Source organism: Pseudorasbora parva, chromosome 19 (assembly GCF_024679245.1).
Source record: "Pseudorasbora parva isolate DD20220531a chromosome 19, ASM2467924v1, whole genome shotgun sequence".
NCBI classification, from domain to species: domain Eukaryota; kingdom Metazoa; phylum Chordata; class Actinopteri; order Cypriniformes; family Gobionidae; genus Pseudorasbora; species Pseudorasbora parva.
This window is the reverse complement of record NC_090190.1, coordinates 36,997,861-37,015,937: the sequence shown is the minus strand read 5'-3', so window position 1 is coordinate 37,015,937 and position 18,077 is coordinate 36,997,861. Positions and strand designations below refer to the sequence as shown.

At 39.7% G+C, this 18,077-nt stretch overlaps 1 protein-coding gene across 2 annotated transcripts in view; it reads right to left on the bottom strand.

Moving 5' to 3' along the window:
• Positions 1-1,099: 1,099 nt before the first annotated feature.
• Positions 1,100-18,077, bottom strand: part of khdrbs3 (KH domain containing, RNA binding, signal transduction associated 3) — a 202,938-nt gene continuing 185,960 nt past the window's right edge. Inside the window, exons 8-11 of one of the 2 annotated variants that reach the window (XR_010899244.1) lie at positions 16,087-16,145; positions 11,039-11,160; positions 7,250-7,310; positions 1,100-2,279 (exon numbers count right to left, since the gene is read on the bottom strand). Coding sequence is in view for 1 of the 2 variants with exons in the window: in XM_067425666.1 (XP_067281767.1) it covers positions 11,069-11,160; positions 16,087-16,145 (151 nt within the window). In the remaining variant the exon portion in view is untranslated. Of the gene's footprint in view, positions 2,280-7,249; positions 7,311-9,546; positions 11,161-16,086; positions 16,146-18,077 lie in introns of those variants that run through there. The other variant, XM_067425666.1, reaches the window with a different exon arrangement.

The window sequence follows — 18,077 nt, the reverse complement described above, 5'->3', positions numbered from 1 at the left end:
GAATATGCCATTGAAGACAGAATTCCCATCTTAATGTTAGCACATAGAACATGCCCTTACTGTATTACCCATAATGAATATGACTCACTGAAGAAATTCAGAAGTGTATATTTTATTTACAGTGAGTGAAAAATTTATATACAATTTCCCAACAGCAAATGAAATATAATCAGACTACAGGTATGGGTTACATTTACATTGTCAACAGGAATAACTTTAGGCCACTGAGCTGAGGATGGGACGCTGTCCATGGTGCTGACATACTTTTCTATGAAAGACTATACAGAAAGACAAAACTGAACATGAAAATAAATTAGGCAGGAATTGATTTTATCTGGCAGGAACTGATTTGATGAAGAATGTGTTTTAGATAGTAAATGTTGACTTTACCTGCAGGATGTTATTGCTATGTGAGCTGTTGGCATGTGGATGTGTGCTCACGAGTATGGGTACCCCCAAAAAATCCACCAAGGGTGCTTCTCAATATTTAAATTGATGCTTCCTCGCTCCTTCCATCCCGTGACCGGGGAACCCATCGAACTCCATCTTGTCGGACCTCTCAATTCTCTAATTGGAGTGAGGAAGCTTCCTGAGGAGCCATGATCGAGCAAACACAGGCTTGTCCTTCCCTCGCATCCTAAGGGGGTGAAGCTAAGACGCAAGGAAAAGAAGCACCCCAAGATCAACACAATCAACACCAGACAAAGGACTAGGACAAACAAAGGGCTATGTATACACAGGTGAAAAAAATACATTTAAATAACATGACAACCAATTAACACAGGAAACAGAAACGAGAAAAACACAACATATAGAAAGATGACAGAAACCGTTCAAGAAAGTGACACTGAATTCAACTTTATTTTTATTTTTATTTCTTCACCTCACCAATTTACTTGATTCGAAGTTCCACTAAACGTCAGTCAACGAACATGTACAAGGAATGATAGCTCTATAATTTCAATCTTGTTGCAAATGTTCCTCTTGTAAAGAACTTTTTTTTAGATAGATTGACTCAGTATTATATATATATATGATATATATATATATATATATATATATATATATATATATATATATATATACTGATCATGCATAACATTATGACCACTGACAGGTGAAGCGGATTTGCTCTTCATTACTGCACCAAAGTGGGTGGGAGATATTAGGCAGCAAGTGAACATGTTTTCCACAAAGTTGATGTGTTGGAAGCAGGAAAAATGGGAATCAGTATCTATCAAAAGTTGTCCAAGGAAAGGAAGAGTGGTGAACCGGCGACAAAGGCTCATTGATGCACGTGGTGAGCAAATTTACTGTAGCTCAAATTGCTCAAGAAGTTAATGCTGGTTCTGATAGAAAGGTTTCAGAATGCATAGTTTAATCACAGTTTGTTGTGTATGGGGCTGCATTGCTGCAGACCAGTCAGGGTGCCCATTGTGACCCCTTTGGTGGTCATAATGTTATGATTGATCGGTGAATATATGTATAGAGGGATTCCAGAAGCTTATTTTATATATGTTTGTGGTGGGAACTGTAAAAATGACTGGGCCAGCAGAAAAAAATCCTTGTTGTTAATAAATATTACAATATTACAAAATGATTACAATTATACAATATTAAGTTAATGGGAAACCAGATGCTGAGATTAAGGTCCCTTTATTAGGATCAATTCATTTGACATACTCATAATGAAGTTAACACATTCTCATTTCCCGTTTTTGTGTGATCAATGCAGCCTATATAATCACTCTGCCTCTCCCATTCACATATCATTGACTGTCTTTCTCTCTCTGGCTTCTGTGAGAAGACTAAATTCCCATCTTAATGTGTTAGCACACGACACATGCCCCCATTACCCATAATTCTGTCAGTAGACAGAAGTGGGTTCACCCTCAGTGCAGCCGGCTGCAAAACGCATGTAGGAGTGTATAGAGCACCACTGAGCCAGCTGTGAAAGCACCATTTCCCCAGCACCGCCTCCCCTGAGGACCGGAGAGCACCATTTCCTGAGCGAGAGAAGGCTGGATCGCTCATCTGCCGGTTATTGGCACATTAACGCTCTTAGTGTGCTGCTTTGTGACCTTGTAGAGGTTTAGAAGCCTTTTCTGAAGAAAGTTCCAGTAGAAATTGAGTCTTCCCCGAGGAGTGTCATGCTCCTCTGTGTGTCACAAGGGACTTTTTAAGTCTGCTCATTGTGGTTTTCTTGCTGAGTACAAGCTCTCTATGGTAGCGTCCCAGAAGTTTTAGTCTTGGCAATCAGATGATGCGGCCAAACCTCCCTAAAATGAGAAAAAATGGAAAAACATCAAAGTTTAATATATATATATATATATATATATATATATATATATATATATATATATATATATATAGAGAGAGAGAGAGAGAGAGAGAGAGAGAGAGAGAGAGAGAGAGAGAGAGAGAGAGAAAGAAAAAAAGGTACTGCAAGGGTAACAGACATTTCTCTGACTGGAGGAGCTTGAGAACATAATTGTATATGTTGTAGTTTTTCACCAAAAATTTTGCAATTAAATAAATAAATACAAATAAAATTAAGTGTTGAATTGTTTTTATTGGAATTTATTTAAATAGTTTTACAAAAATTAATAATAAAAAACATTTAAAATATTGAAAAAATATAAATAAATAAAAAGTTTCCAACAAAATGTAGGTGAAACAGAAACCGTCTTGATTACATAACCCTTATGTAACCCTCGTTCCCTGAATTTGGGATTGTTTTCAGAGACTAATCTACTTTGAGTGTTTTAAAATGAGCCAATAAACATTGGGATGTGGATCATACATTCTACGCACCTCCCGCAGTGCGGGTAAAAATAAAAAAATGAAATACCGGATCTTTGCTTTTCTGCTGAGGAGCCAAATTATTGACTCGGCCCTTCAACGGAAGCACAGCACCTGTGGCGAGGGGACGTATGTCTCCGTTCCCTTCTTTAGGGAACGAGGGTTACATATGTAACTGAGATCTTCCCTTTCAGTTGGTTACATTTGATGTACACCGAAACTGACCGACAAATTGGGGATCCTACCAACACACCATGGCCCCTCCAGCGCTCTGCTGTTCTGCAAGACCCACTCAGTGTGACTATTGGATAACGTTGGGAAAGCGTGCTGTCTGGGAAGATACAACGCTGTGGAACCACATCCTTCTAAGGAAGGAGAAGTAGGGTAGCTTGTATCATGGAGGAATACACATATGGGGTCGCCGTGGGGACCGCTACATATGGATACCCAGCCTACATACACGTTCCACATGCATACGGGTGTAGGTGGCAGACACCCGCAACGTCTGACTACTGACGGTGATGGAGGAGCTTGACAGGGTTACCCATTTCTGGGGAACACAACCGGAGACAAAAAAACGCATGTATCCGGCCCAGGGGGCAGGAGTGCCGTTACAAGCTGACACTAGAACCTTTGGACTGCTGACCACTGGTGGCAGGTATACGGGAAAATATCGGCTCTACATGGAGGCTATAGAATCTAGTGAACATGTTAGGTGTTGCCCAGTCCGCAGCTGTACAGATATTTGTCAGCAAGGCACCTTGAGCCAGCACCCAGGAGGAAGCTACACTTCTGATTGATTGTGCTCGCAGCCCAAATGGACAAGGCATGTCTTGGGAATGGTACGCCAAGATGATAGCATCCACTATCTAGTGGGTCAATGGGTCGCAGTCACTATCCACTATTCTGCTTGGAGACAGTCTTTCCTTTCTACTGGCCTCCATAACAGACGAAGAGTTGCTCTGAGGTCCTAAAGCTATGTATTTGTATTTGGTCCACATAGGCGCGAAGAGCTTCGGAAGGCAGCGCTTGCAGTTTCAACACCTGGTCCCTAAAGGGAGTGGTGGGAACCTTGAGCACATATCAAGTCCGGGGTCTCAGGATGATGTGAGAGTTGGCCGACCAGAATTCTAGGCACGATTCGCTGACCAAAAGTACATGCAGGTCCCCTACCCTCTTGATAGAGGTCAATGCTGTCAAGAGCACTTTCTTCATGGACAGGATTTTTAACTCAGCAAAGGCTCAAAGGGAGGACTCTGAAGTGTCACAAAGGGAAGAGAAGTGGGAAAAGCACCACTCAACGAACAGGTTCTACTTCAATGCATAGAGGTGTCTCGTAGAGGAAGCTCTAGCAGAATTGATGGTGTTTACCACAGCCTGTGGCAGGCCACCTTGAACCTCTTCGTCCCATACAGGGACCAGACATGGAGTTTCCAGGGGTCTGGATGCAGGTACCATAGAGCAGTGGTTCCCAAACCTGTCCTGGAGGACCCCCAGCACTGCACATTTTATATGTCTCCCTAATCAGACACACCCACTTCAGGTCTTGCCATCTCTACTAATGAGCTGATGAGTTGGATCAGGTGTGTCTGATGAGGGAAACATGCAAAATGTGCAGTGCTGGGGGTCCAGGACAGGTTTGGGAACCACTGCCATAGAGTGCCCCATCTCTGAGAGAGTAGATCCTTCCTCAGATGAATGGATCACGGAGGGGCTGTCGGAAGGAGTGTGAGATTGGGTCAATAGGGCGCAACTAACAAGACCTGCTCCTTGTCCTCCCTGACTTTGCACAGTGTCTGTGCAAGAAGTCTCACTGGGGGAAACACACGTGCGCCGATCTTAGGGCCATCTGTGTGCCAGTGCATCTGTGCCAAGGGTTCCCCCGGTCAGAGAATAGTACAACTAGCAGTGGGTCGCAACAATGTCGCTACTGCTGGCAACTTGAACCACCCAAAAACACAGTCCTAGCATGCTTGTGATGCGATAGAGGGGTGGGCGGCCCAAGGAGACATACTCAGCAGGGAAAGCCCTACTGTAATCCTCAGGTCACCAAAGCTTATTAGCCGAAGTAGTCCTTTTCTGGTGCATCAGAAAAGAAACTAGATCAGGGAATAGGCAAAGGGACTCAACCCTTTGGCTTCAAGGTGTGATCACATTTTCCTGAGAGAGCAAGAATTACCCACGAACACAATCTCACATGTTATGCGAGAGAGATTGTGGCCGTCAAATGAGGACAGGAAACAACCGCATCCAGAAACACACGGTTTGAATGACATCTCGAAAATGACGCAGGATCAAATCATGTAAGCTCCTTCAGAGGAAACGCTCTGACAGTGCTGAAGAACACAGGGGAAATGGCCGCGGCTTACAGTAGTCGTATAGAGCCTGCTATGAGCAATCAAATCTCGTTGAAGATGTTAAGACTCTGAAGCTGTGAAAAGCTGACCACCACTATCTCATGCCATCTCTCCCGCACCAGGAATAGAGTGACCTCTCCGAAGGCAGACTCGTGATTAACAACTCTCCTTAGAAAAACAACAAACTGATGAACAGCATTGTTCAGCTACGAAGTAAAATTAGGTATTACACTTGCTTATATATACCCACGCGGGGAGAAGCGGGGAATGTGTTAACTGCATGCCAATGTTCATTGGCTTGTTTTAAAACACTCAAAGTAGATTGGTCTCTGAAAATGATCCCCAAAATCGTCGGGCAGGCTGTACAGCAGCACATACCATTGAGTTACACCATCGGAGCTCATGGTAGGCTTGTCTTGAAAGGTTTACAATGCTAAAAATCTATTTCTTCATGGAGAAAATGTGTTTGGTTTTAATCATTTTATTTCTCTTGTTCTTTTTTTGTTTGCTCATTTCTTGTGTGCGTATGACCAGGATTTAATCTGGAAAAAACAATTTGTGCAGCCGTCTCTCTAGTGTATCTAGGGAGGTTATAGGGAGATAAACACAGTCGTTTCATCATTTCTCTCGAATGTTACATTTGTGGTGGCAGGGCAAAAAAAAAATGGGAACAAAAAAGTTTGAGAAACCTTTGAAAAACAACAACAACAACCAAAACTGTTCTTCATAAAAGATTTCTTAGCTGGAACTCTAAAGAAATTTACTTTTAGACAAAAGGAATAACATAAAATAACTTAATTTGACTTGTAGCTTTTCTGTTAACTAATTAAACAATCAATTTAAGCTGAAAATACATGCACCCATACTTTAGGCTAGTGGATTAGTGCATCCTAAATCACTGTAAAATATGTACTGTATGAAGAAGTACACTCTATTGCCAAAGGTTTGGGGCCGCCTGCCTTTACATGCACATGCACTTTAATGACATCCCATTCTTAATCCGTAGGGTTTAATATGGAGTTGGCCCACCCTTTGCACCTGTAACAGCTTCAACTCTTCTGGAAAGGCTTTCCACAAGGTTTAGGAGTGTGTTAATGGGAATTTGTGATCATTCTTCTAGAAGTACATTTGTGAGGTCAGGCACTGATGTTGGACGAGAAGTCCTGGCTCGCAGTCTGCCGTCAGTCTGAAGGTCTGGCTACGTGAGACTAGATCACGAGTGGCAGGGCGTCGGGGGCAGAGGGTGGCACTCAGTGCAGTCATCAGCCACGGAGTGCAGTCGCACTGATAGGATTACTCTATGAGATCTCTTCCCGTCTCTCCTCTCCCGACGGCTCAGCTCTTTATCCTCTCATGCCGTGGAAGCTCTTGTTTGACAGTCGCTGGAGGAAAGCATGTCTGCTCTCTTGAGGCAGGGATTTAACAGCTGAAGCACTTAATAGAACTCTTGCTTTCCTCATCACTGTCAGACGACTTCGGTTAGTTTACACATTAAAGCCCTAATTTGTGTTCAAACGCCTCATAATATTACAATAATACTGGAGACCACCTAGAGAGTATTTTAAGGGGAGGAATAAGTGTTTGTGTTGCCTGAAAGGCAGCTGCAAAAGAGTCGTTATTTATTGTAAGGGTGTTTGCATAGATCTTTTTCTAATCCAGTACAGCGAGATTCTAAACAGCTTCCAAACTGAAATGGTGCCTCATACAGGACTGATTTGGAATCCTTTTTTTAATTTTAATTGAAAGCATATTAGGTAGTGTGTTTTAATTGTGTAACTTTTGTGTTTTATAAAAAGCCTAACGTGAATTTCAAATATATATATATATATATATATATATATATATATATATATATATATATATATATATTTAGCAGTTCAAATAATACCAAATCAATCAGCCCAAAAAAATATGAAATTAAGTCAATAAATAAATAAAATAATATATATATATTTTATTTTAACAGTTTGATTAATATACACAGTATAGTCAAAATGTTCAAAATATAATTGTATGTGTGTACTATATATGCATTTAATTTAAATTAATTTACCAGTTCAAATATGATTTTTTTAAAACATGAAGCTCACCCCAAACAATCCGAGAAGAGCATCAGTAGCGTTTCATGGATTCAGGCGCAGCTATCGCAATCTGAAAAAAGAAAAGAGAAACATTAAAACTGAAGCTGTATTGATGAAAACAAAAAGAAAAACAAAAAGACAAACAAACACAAGTTTAACATAAATCTGCAATGTTTTACAAAGCTTATAGCATGGTAATATTAAACATTCATTTATTTAAAGATATAGCACACAAGAAAATATATAAGTTTAGCTCCTTCTTAAAAATAATTGGTGATAATAATTTGTTAAAGCAATATTACAGCTATTTATCAATCTTTTTACAATTTTACTTCTAATTTAAGCTCCTCAGCAAAACGTAAGCCAAGAAAAGCTGTAAATGAACAGGTTTGTTTTTGTTTTATCCAGTTTAAGGGCTAGTTTAGATGAGATTAGATTGTGACGGGTTGTTTACCTTGTAGAACGAAGGCCTGTAAATACAGCTACCGCCATCCTCATCAGCTCTGAGGTCAGCTGGGGTCATTTAGAGGTCATGTGGGGGCGGGCTGTTTAGTGGACTATAGAGACGGTCATGTGACCAGAGGGGGGAAGAAAGAGCAAAAACAGCAAGCAGAAATCCCCAAAAAGAACCAAGTTCAAAAAGCCACTGCTTACATTATTGAATCTTAGAAAATGAAAGACAATATGTGGAATTACTTTCCATGTGCAACATTTTACTGATGCAATAGTACCGTATTAAAGATATATTAGTGAATAATTAACTTCTATGAGGAAGTTGGTTTCATATGCTTTACCACAGAAGAGTCTCATGTGTTTTCAAGTAGAAAGAATTATAACAGATAATAAGGTAGGTTTATAATTGCAAATTTATTTCAAGCTGCTGGGTACGGTATATTACAGATGAATTTAATTGTGCTGGTTGCAATTAAATTTAATTCTACAGAGGGAATTCTTGTCAAAATAGTTACATGCATCAGATTAATTTTATTGGGGTGGGGGGTGGGGAGTGGGGGATACAGTGCATCACGAAAGTATTCACAGAGCTTCACTTTTTCCACATTTTGTTATGTTACAGCCTCATTCCAAAATAGATTAAATTCATTATTTTCCTCAAAATTCTACAAACAACACCCCATAATGACAACATCAAAGAAGTTTCTTTGAAACTTTGCAAATGTATTACAAATATAACAAAGAGTATTCACAGCCTTTGCCATGACACTCAAAATAGAGCTCCTGTTTCCACTGATCATCCTTGAGATGTTTCTACAATTTGTTTGGAGTCCACCTTTGGTAAATTCAGTTGAAAGGCACACACCTGTCTATATAAGGTCCCACAGTTAACAGTGCTATCAGAGCACTAACCAAGACCATGAAGTCCAAGGAATTGTATGTAGACCTCGCAGACAGGATTGCATGGAGGATCCAGATCTGAGAAAGAGTACAGAAAAATATCTGCAGCATTGAAAGTCCCAATGAGCACGGTGGCCCCCATCATCTGTAAATGAAAGAAGTTTGAAACCGCCAGGACTCTTCCTAGAACTGGCTGGCCGGACAAACTGAGCAATGGGGGGATAAGGGTCGTATTCGGGGACGTGACCAAGAACCCGATGGTCATTCTGACAGAGCTCCAGCGTTTAGAGAGAAGAGATTTCAAGAACAACCATCTCTGCAGCACTCCACCAATCAGGCCTGTAATGGCCAGATGTTAGCCACTCCTCAGTAAAAGGCACATGACAGAGTTTGCCAAAATGCACCTGAAAGCACTGCTCATCACCTGACCAATACCATCCCTACAGTGAAGCATGGTGGTGGCAGCATCATGCTGTGGGGATGTTTTTCAGCGGCAGGAACTGGGAGACTAGTCAGAATCGAGGGAAAGATGAATGCAGCAATGTACAGAGACATCCTTGATGAAAACCTGCTCCAGGGCGCTCAGGACCTCGGACTGGGGCGAAGGTTCATCTTCCAAAAGGACAACGACCCTAAGCACACAACCAAGATAACAAGAGAGAGAGAGCCCAGACTTGAACCCGATTGAACATTGAGCTTGAGCATGAGAGGTCCTGCAAAAACAAATGAGAGAAACTGGCCAAAAATAGGTGTGCCCAGCTTGTAGCATCATACTCAAAAAGACTTGAGGCTGTAATTGATGCCAAACGTGCTTCAACAAAGTATTGAGCAGAGGTTGTGAATACTTATGTAGATGTGATTTTTTTTTTTTTTTTTTTTTTTTTTATCTTTAATAAATTTGCTAAGATTTCAAAAAAGCCTCTTTCACCTGGTCATTATGGGGTTTTGTTTGCAGAAGGGAGGAAAATTATTAATTGAATCTATTTTGAGATAAGACTGTGAATTCTTTCTGGATGCACTGTACTAAAAAGTCAGGGAGGAAAGTAAACTTTTTGGTTTATTTTAACATTTATGTGAGCTTAATTTCTTTTTACACTACACTTTTTATGATAATACACATCAGATGTTAGTTTAGATTATGAAGTTTTACCAAAGTAAACAAGGACAAAATGTGCTCTCAAACACAAGGATAATTTTGCTTTCAAAAAGTTTATTTTATAATCAACTGAATTAAAGGGCTTACACAAGCTTACAAAGATTATAGCTCGTAACAGAAATGTATTAAACTGCCACCACCATTACCACAATAATGTGTATTACTATCACCTTTAAAACTTCAGCATACACTTGATTAGACTTTTAATAATTTTATAAAACAGTACTAGTTAAACGTTTGTCAACAGTATTTGGTTTAGAAATGACCAGTGACACTTTGCTGTGCACTTAAAATGCATTACAACAAGGTTTAAAGGATACACAATGTGCCAAAACCTGCTCGATTCCCTTTAAATTTCATAGACTATCACATATGATGCTTGTCTGTTGTTTTAAAATGTTTTGTCACTATTTTAAACGCATCCAGGATATATAACATACTAATGGACTAACCAACATTAGTGGTGTATAAAGGAGTATATCTGCTATAATGGATTAGAATTGCACAGGAAAGTGTGCAGAAACGTCATTACCTTGATGTATTTCTTGAAGGAATCTATCATATATCAACTCATATTGTTAAACTAAAATGGGGAATTTAGCCACAATCATGTTACTGTGAATTTCAGTCGGATAAAGAGTCAAAAACTGTTGATTTAGACGCTCATGAGAAGGTCTAAAAGTAGATAGCTCACTAGGAGAAAACACTTGTCACCACAGAGCTCATTAAAGGGTTAAAACGCTTAACACAAAAGTCAGACAAAACTACGCAGGCTTTTCATCGCAACTGAAACTGCACACAGTTTTTTTTTTTCTTACGACATGCTCCTATAAGCCCTTTAACGCTGAAGAAGAACTTTCCATTTAGAAAAGAGAAAAGAAGAAAAACAACAGGTGCACTGATATGTTTTTAACTTTTTTTCTACTTAATTTTCATTAAAGGTAAAATTTACAAGGGACACATTGAAGCTGATCACCAATTAAAAGAAAGAAAAAAAAGTATCTACAAAAAAAAACCTGCTAAATCTAAACATCGTACATCTCATATAACTCCGCCCCTAACTGCTAGTGCCCGCCTCCCTCCGATATAAGTGAGTTTATTTGAATTCCGATTGGTTCTCTGATTTAAACTACATAATCCAGTGATCCGTAATATTCCGTTTGTGGGGGTGGTCCATGTCAGTTCCACAGACTTAATTTTACCCATCAACATCTTCAACTTTCTATTTTTGTCGTTTTGGTTGATTTTATTTGCAAAAAAGGAAATAGAGTCCATAGAAAATCCATTACTTGGGAGGGCACACGAAGGACTGTAGCAGGTCAGAACCGGGAATACGGCTGCTCTCTGTACACTCCTTTGCTTGTCCTTGCTGGTGGTGCCTTGTTGCGGTTGTTTGCCCATTCCTCCGGGCCTGAAGAGGGAGACAAAGAGCAGAGGTCAGGAAGTTCATTAGTGAAACAGTCCTTTAGGTCTTGTTTGGCCCTGTCCCAAATTGCACACTTTATGTGCGCTTTCGGTCTTGTGGTACATGTGTCATGTGATTTTTATATATTTTATTTATTTATTTATTTTTACAGTCTTTTTGGGATTGTAATGCATAGAAGATATACTGCAAAATGTTATGATTTCCGAACTTAATTTAAAATTCATGTATTGCAATGAAGTGATGAAAATAGGTTGATGACATTTTAAATACCAATTATAAAAATATTAAAATTGTAAATAAATATTACAATTTTAAATAAATATTAAATAAATATAAGTCTGAATCATATTTCACCTCAAAATGAAAATAAATTATATACTGCATAAGGAAAATTAAGAAAAAAGGATACTATTTTGGCATTTTATTATATATATATATATATATATATATATATATATATATATATATATATATATTTTTTTTTTTTTTTTTCTTTTTTTTTAACTTTATTTTATTTTTTTCTATTAGGTATAATTTTCTAACTTTAATTTCAAAATAATGTATTATGATAAAACATTTTTGTATTACAGTGATGTAAAAAACGAATTATCGAATTATAAAAAAATCTATTAAAATGTAATAAATTAATAAATTCTGCAATTGAGAATGGGAAATGTGGTTAATTGTCAACATTTAATAAAATTATACAATATAATATTGTTTTTCACAATGCAAAAATAGCTATTCATAAGCTTTATTTTCTATAAGAAGCATATTTTATACATCATTTTAAATGTATTTTTTTATTTTATTTTATTTTATGGTAGGGGGTGAACTGTGACCGTGAGCATGTTTTGTGAGACTCACTTGCATGGACGCCAGTTAAGGGTCATTTCCTTGTAAGTGTGTGTTAAACAGGGGCCGATCGGGGCGCTGACAGTGATTTCTTGTTGTGGAGCATGCAATCCAAACCACCTTCAAATGCGACTTTTACACAACGACACCAATCTTTAAAGTAACAAATCCCAAGAGTCACGGCACCGTCCGATATCTTCCTCTCTGAGCTCATGGCACCTCTGATAATTTAGCCCAACTAACACTGACAATCACAGAGAAACGTCCTTTGTCCTTCACCTCAGAAAGAACAAAACAACTTTAATTGCACCAGAGGATCAAATAGCCGCTTGAAAGGGGTTTAGTGGAGTGCCCTCAGGCGAGAGGTTACCGCCGCCATTAGGGTAACAGCAGAGCTCATTCACCAGCGTCCGCGTCGATGAACGAGAGCGGTATCGACAGAAGCTTTTGTGTGATCATGCTCGTTTTCAGCTCTTCTTAGGGACAGAAAGACACAAAGGCCGTTTTTCTAAAGTCACTCGTTTTTCAGACTGGGAGCCATAGCCAATAATCTTTAATTAAAGAGCTGCCAATCTCAGGTTAGCCCGGTTTAGCTTCAAGGAAAGGGTCCGCGCGTTCCGTGCTTACGTTTAGAAAGAACAAGGATGTGTATCAGCCGGATAATAGAAAGTTCTCCTTTGAACTGTCAAGCTGTCTGTGTTTTATACCACCTGGAAAGTGTTAACTTGAGTGTTATGGATTGCTTGTGTGTGTGTGTGTGTGTGTGTGTGTGTGTGTGTGTGTGTGTGTGTGTGTGTGTGTGTGTGTGTGTGTGTGTGTGTGTGTGTGTGTGTGTGTGTGTGTGTGTGTGTGTGTGTGTGTGTGTGTGTGTGTGTGTGTGTGTGTGTGTGTGTGTGTGTGTGTGTGTGTGTGTGTGGGTGGCCTGGTAATCCCTACATTATGGGGACATAATGTCCCCACAAAGATGGCAATATCCGAAATCCTTGTCCTTGTGGGGACATTTTTAGGTCCCCGTGAGGAAAACATCTTATAAATCATACAGAAGGAGTTTTTTTGAGAAAGAAAAAATGCAGAATGTTTCCTGTGATGGGTAGGTTTAGGGGCAGGGGCAGTGTAAGGGGATAGGATGTACAGTTTGTACAGTATGAAATCCATTACGCCTATGGAAAGTCCCCATAAAACATGGAAACACGACATGTGTGTGTGTGTGTGTGTGTGTGTGTGTGTGTGTGTGTGTGTGTGTGTGTGTGTGTGTGTGTGTGTGTGTGTGTGTGTGTGTGTGTGTGTGTGTGTGTGTGTGAGCGTACGTGCGTGTGACCGCGTATGTGGTCCAGGTATGAGAGCAAAATGTCCCCACAAAGATGGCAATATCCAAAATCCTTGTCCTTGAGGAAAACAGCTTATAAATCATATAGTGGTGTTTTTTTAGTTCTCTGTGATGGCTAGGGTTACGGTTTAGGATACTATATACAGTTTATATAGATATAGAAACCATTACATCTATGGAGAGTCCCCATAAAACATAAAAATACAACATTGTGTGTGCAGAATGTGGTTGCAAAGTGAAAAATTATTGGAAAAATGAAGGATAGGATATCCATCCATCCATCCATCCATCTATCCATCCATCATCAACACTACATATTCGTACGTTATAAGTTATAACTACACCCCACTTATAGCTTTCTGACTACTAAATGTATTTCAAACTTTCCGGTCAGGCTCTCCTAAACCAACATAAGATTGTCTTAACAATTTTTGATATATATGATATAAGTAGTAAAAGTAGTAAAGTAGTAAAAATATGATATATGAAACCTTAACATAACACACACACATCTGGTTAAGTATCTTTGTGGGAACTTCGTAAATGTTTTTTATACTGTACAAACTGTATATTCTATCCCCCTAAATTAACCCTACCATCACAGAAAACTTTCAGCATTTTTACATTTTCAAAAGAACTCATTCTGTATGTTTAAAAACCTGTGACAATTCAGATTGAAGTCCACAATATGATAGAACAGACACACACACACACACACACACACACACACACACACACACACACACACACACACACACGTTTGTTTTTGTGACATATGGGTAAATTCCGTAGGCGTAATGGTTTTTTATACCGTACAAACCGTATTTTCTATCCCCCTACACTACCCCTGCCCCTAAACCTGCCCATCACAGGAAACATTCTGCATTTTTACTTTCTAATAAAAACTCATCCTGTATGATTTATAAGCATTTTGAAAAGTGGGGACATGGCCAATGTCCTCATATTTCACCCTCTCCTTGTAATACCTATGTCATACCCACGTCATTATACACATTTGTGTCCTCATATGTCACAAAAATATGCCCCCACACACACACACACACACATACACACACACACACACACACACACACACACACACACACACACACACACACACACACACACACACACACACACACACACACACACACACACACACACACACACACACACACACACACACACACGTTTTTGTGAAATACCAGCAGCCATATCACCCTGCAGCCCAAGACTGGTTTCCCACTGAAGTTAAGCAGGGCTGAGCCTGGTCAGAATCTGGATGGGAGACCAACTGGGAAAACCATAATGCTGCTGTTAGAGGCGTTAGTGAGGCCAGCAGGGGGCGCTCACCCTGTGGTCTGTGTGGGTCCTAACACACCAGTATAGTGATGGGGACACTATACTGACAAAGAGCACCGTCTGTCGGATGAGACGTTAAACAGAGGTCCTGACTCTCTGTGGTCATTAAAAATCCCAGGATGTCTTTCGGAAAAAAAAGGGGTGTAACCCCGGCATCCTGGCCAAATTTGCCCATTGGCCCCTGTCCATCATGGCCTCCTAATAATCCCCCTCTCCTGATTGGCTTCATCACTCGGTCTCCTCTCCACCAATCAGCTGGTTTGTGGTGAGCGTTCTGGCGCAATATGGCTGCCGTCACATCAACTAGGTGGATGCTGCACATTGATGGTGGTTGAGGAGATTCCCCCCTTCTATGTAAAGCGCTTTGAGTGCCTTGAAAAGCGCTATATAAATCGAACGCATTATTATTATTATTATTATTATTATTATTTATACTGTACAAACCTTATTTTCTATCCCCCTACACTGCCCCTGCCCCTAAACCTGCCCATCACAGGAAACATTCTGCATTTTGGCCAATGTCCTCATATTTCACCCTCTCCTTGAAATACCTATGTCATACCCATGTCATTTTACACATTTGTGTCCTGATATTTCACAAAAACAAGCGCACACACACACACACACACACACACACACACACACACACACACACACACACACACACACACACACACACACACACGAATGTAAGGTTTTAAATATGGCAAACGAAACTAGCTGTTGATTCTGTTACAATAATACAATTGTAAACACACACAAATGCTTCAGTCAGTACAACTGCTCACAAATGCATCTGCATATACACACTAAAAAGCACACACACACACACACATTAATATTCTAGCTGCTGAGAAATATAATGACACATCTTATCTTTTTTTGCCGGCACAATGAGCTTACAACAGCTACATCAACAATTTCCGAGCACTGCAATTCTTTTCTAGATATCTCTGCCATATTTATGCGGTATATTGTTTGTAGCCGCAAACTTATTTGCCTTCCACGGAACGCTCGTCTGACAGCTTTCTGATTGTTTCGCTGCATTCAAACCCGTCTTCCCTTTACCTTCATTGTAAATGTCTGTTCATGTAAATATAATGCTGTTCTATAGATACTACAACCGAAAGGCTTACGATGCGAGCAGTATTTATAACAGCAGGAGCTGAGCGTGCTATAGGCAAAAGACGAGGGTGACAGGCTCAAGGTTCAGGTACTAACTGGAGTTAGTATAAAATAGACAGCCATTTTGCACTTTTTATAGCGCAACACATGCTGACAAACTACTGCAGTGATTTCATTTGATTAAAAAACTGCATTGGATGGAGAAAAAAAAGAAAAGAAAAAGAAAGGGAAAAAACACTTACCGTAAGAGTCATACGATTCTCCACCGACACCATGGCTGTATTCGTAGTAATCATCTGAGCTGTGGAAAGAAATAAGAGACATTCATTGAGCTAAATAAAAGACATGCTCTCTGACTGGCTGATACATTTTAATGATCCATTGTCAAGAAGAAAAAAAAACATTTATATTGACACTGCATCTGTGATTTAATGTGCATTCATAGACAGAGAGAACAGAAGTGCAATTAAATAATTTTATACCTACATGATTATTTATTATGTATGACACATTTCAGGTTGAGCAGCTAAAAAGAAAAGTAATTGTTCTTTTTTTGTGTGTGCTACAATATCTCGCATTGTCACCTTGTCAAATAAAACAAACTAACTAAAGAAAGAAAGAGAGAGAGAACGAAAGTGAGAGAAACGTGGTTAGAGTTCAAGGTATGTGTCTGCTTATTTGACATTGTTTGCTCCCTATTTAAATTGACAAAGCAACATCTCAGCAGCCACATGAAGCAGAATAACCCATCGGAGAAGCTATTTTCCGAGCAGATTTGCGGCGCGCCAGCCTTTCATTGCTGCATCTCAGAAGTTTCGCTCCTGGGTCTCTGCTCCCCTTCTGCTTCCAAATTGAGTTTTTCTCCCATAGGCCCCTCAGCTGAGCTGTCCAGTGCCAATCACAGCTGACTGCTAACCATATCCTGATGCTCATGCTCCCATAATTCCACTGGCCTCCCATCAGTGCGGATGGCGCTACGAGAAACAGTAGGGCTGACACCAAATAAAGATTTTTCATTAGTCGACTAATCGCATGTTTATATTAATTTTAATTAAATATACTGGGGGGAATACTAAACCATAATGAGCTTTTAATAGGATATAGACATAATATATAGCATATTGCATGCTCAAGCGTACACATAATGCTTGCAGCAAATCACAGACAAAAGTAATGATTGGAAAAAATAGCAAGGAGTCATTAAAGGGTTAGTTCACCCAAAAATGAAATTGACATCATTAATGACTCACCCTAATGTTGTTCCTCACCTGTAAGACCTCCGTTCATCTTCAGAACACAGTTTAAGATATTTTATATTTAGTCCGAGAGCATATTGAAGTGTAGGCACACTATACTGTCCATGTCCAGAAAGGGAATAAAAACATCATCAGAGTAGTTCATATGTGACATCAGTTAGTTAGTTAGAATCTCTTGAAGCATCGAAAAAACATTTTGGTCTAAAAATAACAAAAACTACACCTTTATTCAGCATTGTCTTCTCTTCTGCGTTTGTTTTCAGTCCTCAAATAAAGATTCAAAAGGTTATGAATCAACGGATTGATTCATGATTCGAATCATGATTCAATACGCTGATTCATAACCGTTCTAAACTTTGTTTGTACACTTGCATACGCTCTCAGAATAAATATAAAATATCTTAAACTGTGTTCTGAAGATGAACGAGGTCTCACGGGTGTGGAACGACAATGGGGTGAGTCATTAATGACTGACCACTATGCCACTGACTGTACCTGGGATGAAGACATTTCACACGCGCCGCCAGAAGAACACCTGCATGTGAACTCCTCCTGCAGTGTTCAGGTTAACTGTTAGTGCTGCACCAACCCGCGGCGCCGCTTTTATGAAGTTATTTGGCCCGCACCGCACCACTGTATATATTTTTACAACCCGCCCCGCAAACCCCGACCATTAAATAGACATACGGGGTCCGCGGGTTATGAGACGACCCACGCATCACTAGTTCAGGGCTATCTGTCATGTCAACAAATGCACGCGCGATGGCATCCCCTGTTGTAGGATGACAGAGCTTACGACAGTAGTTGAGGACATTATTTTTTCCAAACTGTAGGGGGACCCCGAGAGCAGAAGTAGCCAAGTCCTGCTTTAAAGCTGCAAGTCTATAACTTTTTGTTTTGTTTTGTTAAAATGATCCAAAATCAATTTTCGAGCAACCAGCCAGTGTTCAAAGCTATCTCCTCACCTTTGCCCGATT